The sequence below is a fragment of the Conger conger genome, chromosome 8 (genome assembly GCF_963514075.1).
Source record: "Conger conger chromosome 8, fConCon1.1, whole genome shotgun sequence".
Taxonomy (NCBI): domain Eukaryota; kingdom Metazoa; phylum Chordata; class Actinopteri; order Anguilliformes; family Congridae; genus Conger; species Conger conger.
In genome coordinates this window covers 51,738,552-51,756,920 of record NC_083767.1, presented here as the reverse complement: position 1 = coordinate 51,756,920, position 18,369 = coordinate 51,738,552, and the positions used below count along the sequence as shown (strand labels likewise).

Genomic DNA, 18,369 nt, shown 5'->3' with positions numbered 1-18,369 from the left:
ATCAGTGTGACCACTTAAAATAGCAACTCAGAAAACACTTAAAATAGCAAGTATTCCCTTACAATAACTACAAGAACTGGGAGAAAACTCAGTCATGGGCTTTTTCTTTGCATGCAAAAGAAAGTCGTGTTGCATTAAGCCTGTAAAACTGTGTCGAAATACAAAGCACACCAAGAGGAGGAGCAAGGACACAAAAATGTCATAATGGATAGTGATCAATCTTCATCCGTGTGCCCTGAATAACAATTCATATCAAAGCTGCAATTCCTCAAATCTTGCCACTGCCAGAAACAGATCAGCCTGGTACCAAGTCAGTTATCAATATGAAAAACAAGAAAAGTTTGTGTGATTACCTTTAATTTTTCTCACAAATACATGCAAGTGTTAACATTTTTCTCCAACCTTTATCGCCAAAATATTCTTGCCAGACTGTCTTTGCAAAGGAAAAAAAGCATGTATCCAAACATGTTTTGCACATATCCATGAATTCAAATGAGAATAAATGTTGTTTTAATCCAGGCCTGTGTTTCATCTGATAGAGACCCTGTCCTCTGGGATCATTCCTGTCTCAGTGGTGACATCAGCAAAGGCCACCCTGTGTCATGGTAACCCTCCCTTAGGATGGTCCCTCCTGCTAACACCTGCCACAGAGGTGCATTTCTGTCAGATGATCCTGATAATGGCACTTTCTACAGAAAAAACATCAATTTATTGAATGTTTCTGGGAGCACTGGTCAAATATTGATGGCGTGCAGAATTTGAGCCTTATGTGTAATGAGACCCTGGACAGATTTTACCAGCACATTTCAATATCCAGGTCAAGCCTGACGCCAGTGCACTCCCGTAGCTTTTGTTCAGTCTGAGAGGGGCAAGAGGTGATCTGATGAGACCCTTTTAATTGTCCCCCAACGACCTGAGGTAGTACAATTTTTCATGACAACCTGTCACAAGTAAGTGTTATTTGTCTGTGGAACTTCCATCCTTAATATTTTACTATACATCCATCATAGGGATTTGGAACAGAATTAATGAGTGAAATAAATAAATAAATAAATAAATAAATAAATAAAATTGATATCTTCTTAGATAGGAAATACTAGGCAATAAAATATTAAAAAATGCTGTTGAAGAACCATTTACAAATTAAATTCAAGTGACTGTTTGCCAGCACAACTAGGACATCGATATGAAAGAAATACGGTCGACATTATTTACAATCTACAGTAGGCTAATAATTTCATACAAGCCTATTTTTTGTGATGTTTTATTTTCCTTCCTTGATGAAATACAAAAAAATTATACCATTAACAACATGTCGATGGAAACACAAATAGCAATCATAATACATTTGAGTAAGATAGTCCGTATTCAGGATCAGGCATAGCCAAAAGAGAAACGTACAGGAACAAACTTTGTTATACCCTACTGTCTTACAGCACTACACTATGATTTATTTACAACCACATGCGACTTTTAGTTCTAGGCTACAGGATGCAGTGAAATGGAGTTCCTGGAATAAAATCAACGTAATCCTGATTTTAGGTTCCTCCCATTATTTATATCCATTATTTTCCAGCAGGGCACATATCCCATTTGGTTTTGTTTACAATACAAATATTAACCGTAAACCGAACGTTCAACATGCTACACTGAATTTACAAACTGCATTCAAATTACAATATTTAAAATACGCCCCAGTAAAAAAACATGTATTAACTGATGGTATCACAATACTGGTGTCATGAAACAATCTATCACGCCGATACAACCGTTTATAGGGCAAGGGTTTTGTGAACGCTTACCTCTTCACATTCAGGTAGGTCCTCTTTAGCCTCTGATGCCCACAGGAGCAAGCTGAGGATGAGAGCGCAGCGAATTACGGCAGAAACAGTCGTATAACACGTAAAGAAAACAAAGTGTCCTTTCGACTGTCCCCTCGGTTCCATTGCAGTTCGGATATTAGACCCTTCTACACGACCATCGAAAATGTACAGCTATGTTTTATAAGTGTGATTAAGAAAATTAAGACAATAATATCCTCCTCTTCCACTCTACACTGCTAAAGTGCTAAGCGCTTACTTCAGTACATTTGGATCCACCGGCTTCTGACAGCACTGGTGTGACGTAATAAGTCTGCTTTGAGTAGTGGGAGTCGGTGTACATGTAGCTACATTTTTCTATTTAGCGATTTGGTTGGGGTGGGGGATATGTATGCAATAACAAGAGTGGATGATATTAGGGCGAAGATAGGCTATAATCAACTGTAAATTTCGTGTGTGCGCGCGTGTGCATGCGCTTGTTAAACTATCAAGCATGCTTGTTAAAAAAATACAAATTATCTGAAAGGGAAATATGCTATCGATTACGTTATTGAAAGTATGTGGTGGACCTCAGAGGCAGTTGTAGCCAGGGGTCTTTTTTTGCAGAGACGGTAGCTTCAGAAAGTATTCAAACCCCTTAATTTGTGCACACTCTATTGTGTTGTAGATTTAATGTAAATGTATATATGTTAAAAAATGCCCATCAATCTAAACTCAATAACCTGTGAAAACATGCTTTTAGGCATTTTTGCAAATTTATTAAAAATCAAAAACTGAAATCTCATCTATATTCAGATAAGTATTCAGACCCTTAATTCAGTACTTTGTAGAAGTCCTTTGGCAGCAATTACAGCTTCAAGTCTTCTTGGGTAAGTCTCTACAAGCTTTGCACACCTGGACTTTGGCAGTTTATCACATTCTTCCTGGCAGATCCTCTCAAGCTCCATCACATTGGATGGGAAGTGTCTGTGAACTGCGATCTTCCGGTCTCTCCACATATTATGTTTGATGGGGTTTAAGTCTGAGCTTCTGAAGGACTTCCGAAGCTCTGTTAGAGTGATCATTGAGTTCTCGGTCAGTACCCTGACCAAGGCGCTTCTTGCCCAGTTACTCAGTTTGGCTGGACGGACACATTTTTTCAGGGGTTTGGGGGACTTAACATATTTAAGAAAAAACATGTTTGTGTTTTAAACTGTGGTTAGGTTACAAGAAAGAGATAATATTATTTCTTAACCCTTTCAGTCCCAAGTCCAATAAGAAGTGGCTCCGCCAAAATCCCAAGGGGTTTTGGCTTTGATTGAGGAAATTGAGAATGTTGCAAAAATTGAGTAAGGTTAATAGAGCAAATAAAAGGCTTTGAATACACCATCATATAGGCTATATTAACTTCTCAAAAAAAGTTTGGAAATGTGTGTTTGGTCGATCATATCTCTGTTGTCACTGTATTGTTTACAGTGATGTCCCATTTGGATGGATCATGCATTTGTGGGATGAGCAGCACAGCTGATTATGTGGGTGGGGTCCCAAGTGAAATGTGGCAAATTTCCCTGCCAATGTCAAACAGTGTATTCTCCTGTTGGCATTGAGTCTATTGTTTTGAGTTGTTTCAGACTCAAAATACACTTATGGGACATCATTGTAAAGGGAAATTAACACGCTTTCCAATTATATAAGATAAAATGCTAATAATACAGTTACAACAGAGATATAATCGACCAAACACAATTTTCCAAACTTCTTCACTGTACATCATAAATGATATGTAGCCTGCAGAACCCAGACTGTAGTTCCTGCTCAGCAGTGGACTTGTTACCTTGTATAAATGACAGATACTCATTTACTTGAATTAATTTGTCTTGAGTCTGTAAATGTTGTTATGTTTATTCTTGAAATTAAGACATTCATTTTCAATTCAAATGACATGTATTTATTGTACTAATCTGTATTGAAATCCTTGTCCAGTTCAAAAAGATGATTTCAGCGGAAAGCCTGTAGGCTACTGTTCTCTCAGGAGTTAAATACCCAATAATTGACAACGCCTTAACCAATACTTTACAATGGCACTTTCATGATGCTATTCTGTTATTGTTGGTGGTAAGAGGTGTAGGGTGAACAGCAATTGGGTACAATAAAAGATTCTATACAACAGAATGCAGTTCTTAATTTTGTATTTCAAAAATGTATTTTGACATTAAAAGCGACCCCAAAATATTGCATAGCCTGAAAATAGCCCTACAAAGGTTTTGAAAAACAATGTCAAATGCAGGGGCTTACTAACTTAAAGGAAATAACAGAGAATTAATTAAGTTATTTAAGGTAATGTCGGCAATTTATTAAGTTATATAAGGAAAAACAATCTATTGGATTACACACCTTGGGGACCATGTAGTTGTCACAATGCTGCAAAGCACTTTACCTTTCATTTATGTAGAGGCTATATACTGCTGCAAATACACAAACAAATAATAAATAAGGTAATCGTGGTTAAAACACTAATTTCTAGCAGACATATGTGGCCATATTAACCAACCTTATGTAAAAAACACTTTACACGATGACGAAGGGAAGTGACTAAAGGGAGTAACTGTTCATTTCCGGTCGGAGCTGAGAGGATTGTTGTGTTCCTCCATCCTGGTATTTGTCTTCATCCTGGTCTCTCCGAAGTGCCCGGACCCAAAACAGGAAGTAAGTATCAAAATCAAACCTAAAATTCACGGTCTCTACGGAGAGATATTCCGTGATGGAGGTTAATGCTGATAACTCAAAAGCTAATGAAACGCAGTCAAAAATTAAATGCAGGGTTGGCGATGCTACTTACACAGACATCGCTGACTGGCTTCCAGAGGAATATGGCGTCTGTGAATTTTCTTCTTCTTACTTTAGCTAGATAGCTAGCTAACTTCTTGTTAGCTGATTAGCACGTACCGCTACTTAAACATGGCGGAATTAGCCAACGTTAGCTAATCAGCTTGTCATTTGTACCAAATAAAGTCATGCACTTTATCACTGTTTAGCCATGCTAGCTAGTATAACACGTTACTTACCACAACTAGCTAACTTGCTTCCTAACTCATCAACTAATTTTGCTAGGATATCTAGTCAGACAATGCTCACGTCAGAATCACAAACACTGCTCTCCAAGTCGCAGTCTCCCAAGGTTAGCCTATACCGATTCATACCTATGTGCCCGTATCACCAGCTGGTTTTACAGCTGGCTAGGTGATGTTAGCTGTGTACAATTGGTACAGCTAATTTTCAAAGTGTTTAGCTAATGGCTAGCCTAAGTTAAGTTAACCAAATAAGGTCTTCATGCATGCATTGTTCTGCAATGCTTTTATTTCTGGGGAAACTTCCATAACTTCCTCGCGTTCCTTGCGTTAAAAGCACACGTGTTTAATTTGTGTCTTGCTAGTTGCTATCCTATCTTAATTCACACATAGCGTTTGGGTGTAAATGATATCAATGTCACAAGAGATTGAAACGTGCACAGTAACTAAAAAGTACTCTTTAAAACACGTACCTATTCACAATGCGAATGTTTATTTGGTTTGTAAATTGACAGCAATGATGTAACATTCGAATTGTTACTTACGACCTTATTGAAGGACATTGAGCATTTCACTTGCTAGGCAGCGTACCCTGATAGGGCTGTCCGTTCCGCACATTGATGTGCTGGCCTTTTACATGGAACGCAATGTAAGAAATAAGGGTATCTTGTTCTGCAGATTGAGCATGAACACAATTGAGGATGACTCAGGCACAGTGACTTTGGAAACCGTGAACTCCGTTACATTAACCCAGGATACAGACGGGACCATCATTCTACACTGCCCTCACAATGGTAAGACTGTCCCAAATTCAGTTACAGTATAATGTTGTTTTCAGTTGTCTGTGGCAGAGTTGATACTGTAAATCAGGTTTAATGGCAACAATACTTTTCAACTAATTCAAGCACAATTTTGAGTTTCACCAGGTTAAAAGCCCAGTCCAGGCAGAGCAGTCCTAAATCATGTATTGCTGCAACTGGGGGGTCTGCAACAAAGTTGGATCTTTCTTGTTGCATTCATTGTTTAGATATGCCCCGAATTGAGATTAGCCAGAGAATGCGCTTAGCTGTGTTGGTGTACAGTAATGCAAAAATTGGCTCTGTTGTATTGTTGCAGATGCTGAAGAGCTGGGCTCTGATGATACGTTGGAACCTGCACACAAGCGACTCCATCTGTGCAGTGAGGATGAGCCGCATGTGTCTGGATCTGCCCCCAGAATCTCAGTCGTCACTCTCCCCAGTGAGTTTATGCTGCATCCATTATGACATGTAAAAGCACGTACATTGTCTCTGTAAATCAAAAGGACCTTTTTCCAGGGCTCCACAGTAAATTGAAGGGTTTCTAATAATATTGTACATAACTTTGTGCATGGAAGTGTGTGTGCTCTTTATGAACAAACATGATCTGTATACTAAATCTAAATTACAAAATTGGCAAGAAACACAGCAAATACAATATTTATGAATTGTCCTATGCAATGTAGACCCTTGTGCATGCATAATGACCTAAATACATATTGGGGTGCATGATTATGAAATTGAAACCTGACTTGGATTGAATTCCTTTAAGTTTCAGAGAAGGAGGAGAGTTTTGAGGTGACTATGACAGCCACTACAGAGATGACAGAGAGTGATATAAGTGAGGGGGGCGTGGCTCAGATTCAGGTACACAGTTCTTACTAACTTATTGTGATCGTTGAATGTTGGTCTGCGTTATACTGCACATTTTAGATATTTGTAATGCTCATTTCTATACGATACTTCTTGTTTTGTTCCATACAATAGCCTATAATTGATAAATTAGTGCTTAAAGCTTTGCTTCAGTGGAAGGTCAGTATGATATCAGTTTTATTGCACAGATACTGCAGAATAATTCTTATTTTCCCTTCAGAAGACAGAGGAGGTGTCTCCCGTCAGTCAAGCATGGTTTACAACAAAGGAGGACAAGGACACCCTTGTTAATAAAGGTAGGTCTGAAATCTGCATTCTGTAGCAGGCGAAATATAATTAAATCTGCTAAATCTGATGTTTTTTATGGTCTCATTTCTGCAGGTCACAAGTGGAAACAGGGTATGTGGTCAAAAGAAGAGATAGATATTCTTATGAGCAATATTGATCGGTATCTGAAGGTAAACATTGATCTTAATGTGGTACATTTCCTAGTAGTGCATGAAGTAGATGGTGTGTCGTATTTTTTGTAATAACTTTGCATCTAAAACGGCATGTGCTAAACAACGTGGTCTGCTCCACTTTATCCTGTCCACATCCCTCCTTCCTCTTCAGAGTCGAGGGATTCAAGATCCTACTGAGATCATCTTTGAAATGTCCAAAGATGAGAGGAAAGACTTCTACAGAAGCATCGCATGGGGCCTCAACCGCCCTCTGTTTGCCGTGTACAGACGGGTCCTTCGCATGTATGACAACAGAAACCATGTGGGAAAGTGAGTGTGGCATAATATCACGTCCTTCAGCTTTACCCTGTTGCATATGACTCATATGTTACCTGTATGGAATTTTTTCAGCCATGTTAGTCATTCTCAGTATAATATGATATGGTTACTAAGACAGGGAATGTAAACTTAGATGGTTGCTTATTTTTGTAATTGCAGAGGTAAATGAGACCACAAAGTACCTGTTGTGGCTGGTTATAGTAACCCAGTATTGGCAGTATCTACTGGAGGAAACATATACACAGTTTTGTGGGTTTGTTTGCTTTTCTATTAGTTTGAAAGCATTTTTTTCCTGTTTGAACAGGTACACTCCTGATGAAATAGATAAGCTGAAAGAGTAAGTATTAAACATGGATTTCCCAGTAGGGTATTACAATAAAATTTGGAAGGTTCGTACTTCATTGCATTGTTTTATTTTTCAGACTGAGGGTGAAGCATGGTAATGACTGGGCTACCATTGGGGCTGCACTGGGGAGAAGTGCTTCCTCTGTAAAAGACCGATGTAGGCTGATGAAGGATACCTGTAACACAGGTTAGTCTACAGCACAAGTGATCATTCAGTCCAGCGGAAATGAGAGTTCGGAATGGACCACCTTCTCCAAATTGAAACCTAAGGCAGGGTGATGTGACAAAGCTTTCCACAGGTTGTCAGGCTGTTGTAATGAGCTTCTCTCAAGACCTGACACAGACAGGTGTAATGGCCTTGTCTCAGAGGCCGACACAAGCTGGTATGATGGCTTCCGAGGGTGACACAGGGCCTTCTCTATGACAGGGAAGTGGACAGAGGAGGAGGAGCGGCGGCTAGCGGAGGTTGTCCATGAGCTGACGGGCACGGAGCCGGGTCACACCGTCACTCAGGGGGTGTCCTGGGCCTCGGTGGCCGACCTGGTGGGCACACGTTCGGAGAAGCAGTGCCGCTCCAAGTGGCTCAACTACCTCAACTGGAAACAGAGCGGCGGCACCGAGTGGACCAAGGAGGACGACATGAACCTGATCAAACGGTAATGCTGCACCCTCTGACTTCATATGCAGGTGAAGCAAGTACATCAGCTGGACACACTGAAGTTGCCGTGATATGTGGTTAGGGTGCTGAGAAAGCAACATCCAGGGCGGACAGGGTTTAAGTTCATCACGGTGTGACTCGTTGTGTTGACTGCAGGATCGCGGAGCTGGAGGTTGAGGATGAAAACGAGATTAATTGGGACATCCTGGCTGGAGGCTGGAGCAGTGTGCGCTCCCCTCAGTGGCTGCGCAGTAAATGGTGGACCATCAAGAGGCAGGTCGCCAACCACAAGGAGCTCCCCTTCTCAGGTCAGTGGCACGTTTCTGCAAGGAATGCTAAAATAGGCCTTTAGGTAGGATGCTAAATCATTCCCGCCTTTTTCAGTGGAGAGGTTTCCCATTGAGTTTGATCAATGCTGTTCTTTGTCCTGAGATTTGAACCTATAGTCACTGGAGGAGAAGATGACACGGAACCTGTGTTTTGAGTTAGCCGCCTTCCTCCCACAGTGCTACTCAAAGGCCTCCTGGAGCTGGCGGAGAACCAGCTGCCTTTCGGTAAGGTGGTGATGGCAGCTCCACGGGCCCCGGGCAGTGGTTCCCCCTCGTCCCTCCAGCAGGTCCAGATCCGGGTGGCACGCCTGGACGAGAGCAACAGCGCCTCCCACAGCCCTGTGACGGCACTGCAGATACCCGTACAGATCCCAGTCCAGATCACGCATGTCGGTAAGTGTTGGTAGGCTTGCATTTGCTTTGTGTCCAAAATATGCTGTCCCAAAAGTACCAATAGCATAATTGACACCCACAAAGCTTGAAATCAGATGGACCCTCCAGTTTTCCATGTCTTTTTAACACCCATCTTTCTCTGTCGGTAAAGCCTCCTCAGATACCTCATCGAATGCTAATGATGCAGAGACTATAACACTAAACGCCGGAACCCTGCAGACATTTGAAATCTTACCTGTAAGTTTTTGCTTGCACAAACCGTGTATAGTAATGCTCCTCAAAGACAGACATTTGGAACATTCCAAAGATACATAATTGTAATGTGTTTTTGTCATTACCCGCTGACCTGATGTGTGTATTCTCTTTGTACCACAGTCTTTCCACCTGCAGCCCACAGGGACTCCTGGGACATACTACATCCAGACAGGCTCAAACCAGGGCCTCCCGCTGACCCTGGCAGCTAGCCCCACCGTCACCCTCACAACAGCTACATCGCCCTCCTCCCCTGAGCAGATTATTGTACATGCCCTGTCTGTGAGTGAAAACCTACTGCTTTCACTGGACTGCATACTCTGCACAGTACTGGGATACTGCCTTGTGATGTCACTCCATCTCTCAATCGTGTTTATGAACAGTTCTACATTTCTGTAAAACAGGAATAGAAAGATTAACCAGTATGAACTTGCTAGAAGTGTGATTTTCATAGTAGTGAATGGGGAGTGGGGGCAATCCTTCCAGTGATTTTATTGGAAATCACTGACTTTTGTGCTTGGTATGTCTAGCAAAATACTTTCCCTAAGGATTAAAAACAAATACACACATTGCGATGTATACAGTATGTCAAGCTAGTTAGAAATGTGAAATGGTAAACATAGTAGTGCCCCGCTATACTAGATCTATTGATCAGGTTTCTTTCCTGATCTTCTAGCCGGAGAACTTGCTCAGCTCCAATGAAAACGTCACCGTGCAGATGTCCCACCCTGGCGTCATTATCCAGACGGTGTCCTCAGATGACCTCACCTCCTCGGAGTCCCTCAGCCAATCAGCGTTGACTGTGGAGCAGTCCGTGCTGGCCAGCACAGAGGACATCTCGAATGTGAGCCTGGTCACGGTGGACACGGAGGCGGGGAGCTCCCAAGGTGAAGGGACCGAGCAAGAGGTGATCAGTGGCACAGAGAGCGTGAAGTTCCTCCAGGACCCACAGGTGGAGGCACCAGAGCACCTGACTGGGACAGGGGATGGGCAGGAGCACCTGACTGAAACCTTCTCAACAGAGGTATGGACAGGGATGACCCAAACTAACTGACTTTATCATTAATTTCTATAAAGCATGTCAGGGCACTCAGAGTTTGATAGGAAGTCTTAGTCTACAGCAAGACTTTTTTTAAAACTTTATTTAAACTATATTAATGGCAATACGGATGGTGCAGTGGGTAGCACTGCCGCCTCACAGCAAGGAGGTCCTGGGTTCGAATCCCCGTCGGCCGGGGCCTCTCTGTGCGGAGTTTGCATGTTCTCCCCGTGTCTGCGTGGGTTTCCTCCGGATACTCTGGTTTCCTCCCACAGTCCAAAGACATGCAAGTTAGGCTGACTGGAGAGTCTAAATTGCCCGTAGGTATGAGTGTGTGAGTGAATGGTGTGTGTGCCCTGCGATGGACTGGCGACCTGTCCAGGGTGTATTCCTGCCTTTCGCCCAATGTATGCTGGGATAGGCTCCAGCCCCCCTGCAACCCTGTTCAGGATAAGCGGGTTAGGATAATGAATGAATGAATGAATGAAACTATATTAATATTTAAACTTTGCCACAATTAGACCTGGGCTACTGCATTCAAGGGTCAGTGGGAAACAGAATGGGTGTCTACACTTTCTAGGAACGGTTTTTTTTCCCTACCCAACAGACTTTAGGTTCTCCAACCATGGAGGAAAACGTGGTAGAACGAACCGTAGGAGAGGGCACAGTGATGATCGTCCCTTCCCCCAACAGCTTCATCCAGACCGCCGATGATATCAATAATGACAGTGTCCTGCCCTTAACCACACTGACAGGTAAGATTAATGCCATAGATTTTATAGGTTCTAATATGAAAGTGGCTTACCACAAAGAAAGGTACCAATTGGAAGCAAAAAGGATTCTTAAGAGCAATTCCATAGGAAAACCATTTTCAATTCCCTGAAGAACCATTTATGGGAGCTTTGCAAATAAAAAAAAATTCAGAACCTATACTTTAGTATACAGCATACTTGTGAGGATGAGAGAAGATGCGTCTCTTCAGGATGAAGAAACATTCCTCAGACTTATACTGTCTCAATGTCTCTTGATGTTCACTCAGCACCCATAGACTTTGTTTGTAATGATATTATACTGTGTCAGTTTGCATCAACAAACTAACTGAAACTAACATGCTGAGGGCACACTGTACAATATTACAGATCCTATACTTGAAAATCAGGGAGAGAGCTCTGACTGACAGGACACAAGTTTCACTCCAGAGAATTGAATGGAAGTGGATGGACCCGAAGACGAACAAAATCACTACTGTTGGAAGCATGAGTCCTGGCTCTCAATCGCCCTTGGCATCTCTGTTGTGTTGGCAAACCCAAAATGTCTAGGGATATGCAAGTCTGACATTTTCTTCCTTTTATACACTAATGAGTGGAAAGACGACAGTGATTTTCTGAGTTGGTCTAGAAAAAAGGTCTTGGTATTGAGTCTGTTGAAGGTTTGTAGGGTGCCAAGTCAAATCCTGTAATGTGGAAGATGACTCCTTATGCAGTACCGTACATCATTGTTACACTTATTTTATAAGTGGAAAGGAATCAGTGCTGGCAGTTCAGGCTGCAATGGGAAATGCACTTGAGAAAACAGCATATGCAGTTCCTGAAAATGTACTGTAGCTGAAGATTAACGGGTTTCATTTAGTATCCTAGGCGTGTCATTTCAAAGGCTAACCTGTGACACTGAACATCTGGAGACAGAAAAAAAATGTTGTCAGTGCTTCTAATAGTATATCTTCTCTTCAGCTCAGCTTTACAAAATTACAAAATCCTGGACCTAATTTTGTTATTATTTTTTACTTTAAGAGTTTCCGCTTGTAATTTGGTCTGAGTTGGTATGGTTTGACTGAGTTAACTACTTGCATTATTCTTCCAGTGGATCATGATCATGATCTGTGAACTCTTGTTTACTTTCATCTGCTCAAACCTAAATGTTTTAAGCCAATGCTGATGAAGGCCAATTCACCCTGGATTGTGGAGTCAGCATGATATCGTGTGTGAGAGGCAAAGAAATGGGGTTACTAGGTTTACAGGACCATTTAGCCCATCTCAGCTTGTCATTTGCCCGTGATCGACACTGAATCCAAATACGGTTGTCTGCCAAAATCTATTAAGTATCCCAATCTGATAATACAGCAAATTCCAACAGGATATTCCGTGAAGGAATCCTTCTTAGTGCCAGTGTGATATTTCAGACTCATTTCCTCCTGTTATTTCAAGGTTCTGCTCGACCTTGAAATAACCTTTACTGGCCACCTTATCCAGACTTTTTATGAAGTATTTCAGGTAATCGGATAGTGATGAAGCTGAGGCGAACTGTGCCACTGTAACATTAATGCTGGACAGATGAAGCGCCATTACTTTGGGGATGACACTGTTTATGTGGATAGATCACAGGCAGGACTTTCCCCGACTACCTGCAGTGCCCATGTACATCAATGACACCGGTGCAGCGATATGTGCCAGTTAATATCCAGTAAGAATTGTATACGGTACAATTCATTACTATCTATTGTACGTTGTTCCTTCTTCAAACATTACAGTATTTGTAATGTGAAGTTGCAGTGTTCACTGACAGGTTACATTGCATAGTAGTGTCTTGGTGCAGTGGCGGGTAATAGGGGGCATAAGGTCTTTGATATGGTCATTCATTTTGCAGCCACATCACAGGTCTAGAAATAAAGACTCACCCATAATAGGCCTGACTTGGTTAAACATGGTGCTGAAGTTATGTGTCGTGAGGTTTATTTCCTCCTGCAGCTTAAATGATTACAGCTTTGATTTGTCTATGTTGTTAATGAGCGCTTGCAACACTATTTCCTCAGTGTGTTTTCTAATGAGTATGTATACTTTATCAGGGTTTCAAATCTTGCACTGGTCCTGTGTCTTTATTGGTTACAGGATGTTGTCACAGCTACTTCCAAAAGCCTGTGTAGACGAGTACAATAATTTATCAGAGCAATGGGTTTGTTTGTATGGTTTTGTGTTTATTTATTAATTAAAACTTTATAAAGCAACTTGAGTGCCTTAAGTTAATTTATGCCAATAATGATCATGTGATCAGTCCTCCATATGTATATAGATGGCCGTTCTCCCACTGCTTTTGAGAGGCAAATGTTTTTCATCAATAAAGACAGATTTGTGTTTTTGTGAAGGATAATACCACTCATGTTCAGTGCATCACACAATTCTACTTTCTAGTGAAATTTATAAAAGTTAATGTGGCATGGTTGTTAAGCTTCTTTTCTTGCAGACATTGTGTGTGCTATAAGTATTGATTATTCATTTGAAATCCACACCAAACCTCTACAAGATCCAAAATAAACATTCTGTTTATTACAGAAATTTGGTATAGAAAATGGCAGATTTACAGTCTCATTGATATTCAGTTAGTAAGACCTCCAGTTAAACAATATGACACAAAAGTGCTGTGTTTTTCAGAAATCACAATAAGAAATTAAACTATTATTTTGTCATTTATTCATATAAGTGCTATAATAAAAGGAATGTAATCTCCAAAGGGGGGAAAGGATTTTAAAATTGCACTGAAAATCTCTTGAAAATTTGGAATGTATAAATCATTATTTTGTGTGTGTGTGAAAAAATATGTATACACACAAACACACACATTGCTATATATACACATTTGTATATACACGCATATACTTTTATATTTAAAAAAAGTTTAAGCTGAAATAGCCTTTGGCTTTTCCCAGAGCTGTGCCTTCACATGAATGTTGGCATATTTTAGTCTCTTAATTCCATCTACCCAGTGATCCATTGGTTGATTATTCCAGCAGAGATTCCAGAAATCTACACATGACATTTCATGGTATTAATCTAAAAGAATCTAAACTAATGAGTTCTTAATCTAAAAGATTATTGCCAACTGTAACACCTCACAGCCCTATGCATAATAGCTGGAAAATCACAGAAGTCCTATCTAGAGTAAATTACATCACATGCATGTCTGATCACACCTGAGAAGTTACCTTTTTCCACATGCCATATAAATACAGTACAGGCTCAAATGTCCAACCCTATATGCAAAACATGGTGGCACTATCAAAACCTCCATATTTAAAATGGTTTCTGAATTACGAAATAGTTACTTCATTAATACGCTTCCATATTCTTTATGCTGAAGTAAGGTACAATCTGTTCCTGTTTAACAGCTTCTCGTTCAGTGAGCAGCTTTTAAGGCATACTTGATATTCATTCATTTCCCTACATCATGAAAATACAAGTTGGCACATATACACAACAAAACTATTGAACACAGGATGTAATAGATCAGGTTTCGGAATTTGGGCTCCAGGTCTCCTTGCCGATACCAGAATATCTGTTGAGAGAAGAACATTTTTATCAGCAGTTCAGAAATTACTGAATATTTCATCAGAAGAAAGTGATTGCCAAGTTCAGCAAAGGCATGTATGATTCAGCACTTACTAAATACAAATAAATAGACTATACTTACTAGAATCACAACTGCACCACATATCATTAGGATGCAGAAGGCAAAAAAAATATTCAATGGTCTCGGAGGTGTGGGAAAGACAAAAGAACAAATAACGGTTACCTGAAAAAACAAAAAAAACAATCATTTATAACAGTTTAATTTAGTTGTGTTTAACCAATATGTAATAACCAATGCTTTCTTAGTCAAAAGCTGTACATTGCATATACTTACTAGAACTAGTAAAAATGTGAGTCCACCCACTACTAAATTGACAATTCGATCCTAGAGGGGGAAAAATGAAGGAAAATTGGAAATGGTTGGATATGACATTTTAAAGTAATTTTTTCAGCAATTCTATTCTGTGGAATAAGCATTCAGTTTGCATCTAGAGCGGAAGTGAACTACAAATTCTGACAAGAGTGAAAAGCTTTCCAACAGCTAGCATAAATTTAATCAGCAGATTCATTCATTTTTTGCATCAAGCAAGTGGGTGGGATGCAATTTCCATGCATTTCTTCATGAAACTTCTAATAGCACAGCGTTTGTGCCTTTTCCCCATCAAAGTCTTCACACATTTCTTTAGAGCACACACAAGCCTCATCATTGGCTTCCCATGTTTCTACAAGATCACAACTATACTGTATCCTTCCCATCTACAGCAGAACGCGACAGCCCATTCGTACCCTGGCGGATGTCTCCCCAAACAAGGGCCTGTTATCCAGTCTAGTTGTTCCATATGTCCGAGTCGTGAAATCATCCATTTCTGCCTTTGAGCTGCAAGAGGCCTGTGGAGGAGGGCTCTCAACAACAATGTTCCTTCATGTGGACATCTATGGCACGTGTCTGTTCCCCCGGAGAGATAAACATTCCTCCAAGAGTCAAAGGATGTTCTGGGAAAAGGAGGCCCTTAGCTGCAGTACATTGTTCTTCTGGTTGGACTTCCTGAAAAGGTGAAGGGAACAGTTTAACCTACAATACTACTTTTTCTATTACAATATTGTTAATAAAAAATAAAAATAAAAACAGTTGGCAACAGAACAGTTTAATTACTATGGTTTAAAGATATATTACTGTTGTGCAGGCCATTTAAATGCTATTTTGAAATCATCAGTCATTCTGATTCAAAAACATCAGCACTTGCAAAAAAAAAAACAGTTCTGTATCAAAAAATATATTTGTTTTTGTCTTTTACCACGTTTGCATGATGTGTGACGTGATATGTAGATTCATGTAATATAAAATGGCTATTTACAGCATACCAATAAACACTAGATATATGCATGCCTTGCACTGTACCCATTACAATCCGTCTTCATTTCAAGTGCGGCTGAGAGATCCACAGACTTCATTCAATGGGGATAGGGGGCTCATTCCCTAACCAGGCAATACTGATGTGGAGTGGTATCAATCATATCACTAGTTAGCACTTGAACGGGGGAACTTAAAATGTTGAAGAGGACAGCACGTAGCCTAACTCCGATCTAGTACAGTGGAATACACAATAACGATACAACTAAAATAATGATTAGTCTACATGTAGCAACTCACTAAACTGCACACGATTAATACACTCGATGCCATCACATACTGGGAATAAATTAATGTAAGCAACTAGTAATAGCTTTCATGTCGTTTCATTGTAATGATTTAATCTTAACAGCATTGTTTTAAAACGGGAATGTACAGTGTAAGAGTAATAGTAAGTTAGTTAGACTTACATTTAGGCTAGCTAGCTACCTAACGTTGGAAGGTAGCTAACTGTTAGCTAACACTTCCGTATAGTTAGATAGTCAACGACAAATTGAACTTAAATAACTCAGCCTGATAAGCACAACTGTCTTACGCTACCTAATAAATTACTACGTTGCATATCTTAGCAAATTTGCGAAGTGGGATAATATTGACTGGTTAGCTAAGTTAGCCAACTACACATCACGTTGAATTAGGTAGGCAGCTACCGAGCTAAACAATTTACCTTTGATCGTACAAAAACATTAGCACCTAGGCTAGCTACACAGAACATAGCTAGACGAATGACTGATTTTAGGGAACAGAAACTGTTAATATAAGAATTGTTTGCACACTATCTATACAACACACTAGCTATATAACATCACGTTAATTATGTCACAGTGTATGAACTAGTTAGTTAACTAATACACGCAAATACCTGGTAGGGATGAAACTGTATGCAGTATGCTGTATACTGTTGCTGGAAAGGTAACTAACTAGATCTAGATAGCCAAGGTAGCAAACGTTGACAGCTCGTCTAACTAGCTAGCTAGCTGTAGCTATGTTACCTAATTTACGAGAGAATAACAGCTGGTGTGTTGCTGCGTGACTGTACTTCCAGAATAATGTCATTGTATCGGAAACAAAATGTCAATTAACTCACCAGATAAACAATGTGTACCTAACGTCAGATATCTTGTTTTCACACCCAATCGGCAGGTTAACGCTAGTGCTAGCTTATACCATCATTTGCATCGACAGAACTTTGATAGCTCCCTTTCTTGCTTGCAATCGAACACTGAATCAGGTCAAAGGTTAAAGGGAATGCATTTAAAGGGGATGTTGGCAAAATAACATTTTCGGCGAAAACGTATAACGTATGAATTGACCGCAGTTATATTACACAAAAAAGGTATTTAAAAAAATGTGTTCCCCCAATGATAGCACACTAGCTAGTCAAACATTCCACGGAAAACAAAACCAGTTCATAAGGTGCATAAAAAATACTTTAAGGTGTTAAATTGTCTTCGTTAATATGCTCCTGCATTCAAACTGCCAAAGGACACCGCACAGTTGTTTACATTGTATTGCGTTGATGAAAAATTGGATTGTTCAGATTTATGGTGTTAAGTGCAACATAAAACGAGTGTACCCACTAATAAGGTAGTGAAAGTATGGTATCAGCTTGCTGGTATACAGTGAGCACAATAATTAATTGGACAGTAACACATCTTTTGTTATTTTGGTTCTGTACTCTAGCACTTTGAGATTGAAAGGATACAACAGCCCAACAGATCAAAAACACTCTCCTGGATGTAGGTATAGATGTGTCAAAGTCTTCCATATGTAGAAGACTACACCAGCAGGACTACAGAGGGTTAACTACAAGATGCAAACCACTGACAAGCCTGAAGAACAAAAATGCAAAATTACTGTTTGCTAAAAAGCACCTGAAAGAGCCCCAAGAGTTCAGGAACAAAATCTTGTGGACAGATGGGACAAAGATGAACATGTACTAGAGTGATGGAAAGAGGAAAGTGTGAAAAAAGGGGGCTATGTAAAAGATTGTATGATTTCTAAACGGTTCATCCAAAATGGGTGAAAATACCCTCAAATTAAAGATGACAATCTGCACTACAATTGACACCTCATTGTCATTGTATCCCTTCAAACTCAAAGTACTAAAGTACTGAACTCAAATAAAAGATGTGTGTGTCACTGTCCAATTAACTATGGTGCTCACTGTATGTGTGCAATACCTTGCAATAAGTCCATCCACTACAACCTGGAAAACGGATAAACAGCTTGCCTCTGAACATAGAGTAGCAGCAGTGCTTAGAGTATCATCACACAGGCCCAATC

The 18,369-nt window shown here is 40.2% G+C and overlaps 2 protein-coding genes across 6 annotated transcripts; one reads left to right on the top strand and one right to left on the bottom strand.

Moving 5' to 3' along the window:
- The first annotated feature begins 2,669 nt into the window (after positions 1 to 2,669).
- Positions 2,670 to 13,333, top strand: dmtf1 (cyclin D binding myb-like transcription factor 1). Of its 4 annotated transcripts, none has more exons than XM_061252522.1 (17): positions 2,670 to 2,689; positions 5,546 to 5,661; positions 5,984 to 6,106; positions 6,437 to 6,531; positions 6,758 to 6,833; positions 6,919 to 6,995; positions 7,150 to 7,307; positions 7,621 to 7,653; positions 7,739 to 7,848; positions 8,089 to 8,317; positions 8,476 to 8,627; positions 8,826 to 9,041; positions 9,193 to 9,278; positions 9,417 to 9,575; positions 9,970 to 10,317; positions 10,940 to 11,087; positions 11,472 to 13,333. In XM_061252522.1, the coding sequence occupies exons 2-17, from the start codon at positions 5,553 to 5,555 to the stop codon at positions 11,507 to 11,509; spliced, it is 2,157 nt and encodes a 718-aa protein (XP_061108506.1). In that variant the 5' UTR covers positions 2,670 to 2,689; positions 5,546 to 5,552; the 3' UTR covers positions 11,510 to 13,333. The 4 variants fall into 4 exon arrangements, with proteins under 4 accessions (XP_061108506.1, XP_061108505.1, XP_061108507.1 ...); XM_061252521.1 differs by lacking the exon at positions 2,670 to 2,689 and adding an exon at positions 4,406 to 4,505; XM_061252523.1 differs by lacking the exon at positions 2,670 to 2,689 and adding an exon at positions 4,540 to 4,977 and having other exon boundaries at positions 6,761 to 6,833.
- Positions 13,334 to 13,632: 299 nt separating this feature from the next.
- Positions 13,633 to 17,306, bottom strand: LOC133135488 (transmembrane protein 243-like). Of its 2 annotated transcripts, none has more exons than XM_061252524.1 (5): positions 17,171 to 17,306; positions 15,459 to 15,717; positions 15,007 to 15,057; positions 14,794 to 14,895; positions 13,633 to 14,658 (listed from the first exon to the last, which is right to left on the bottom strand). In XM_061252524.1, exons 2-5 carry the CDS (start codon positions 15,534 to 15,536, stop codon positions 14,536 to 14,538), a joined length of 354 nt encoding a protein of 117 aa, XP_061108508.1. In that variant the 5' UTR covers positions 15,537 to 15,717; positions 17,171 to 17,306; the 3' UTR covers positions 13,633 to 14,535. The 2 variants fall into 2 exon arrangements, with proteins under 2 accessions (XP_061108508.1, XP_061108509.1); XM_061252525.1 differs by lacking the exon at positions 17,171 to 17,306 and adding an exon at positions 16,946 to 17,107.
- Between the last annotated feature and the right edge of the window lie 1,063 nt (positions 17,307 to 18,369).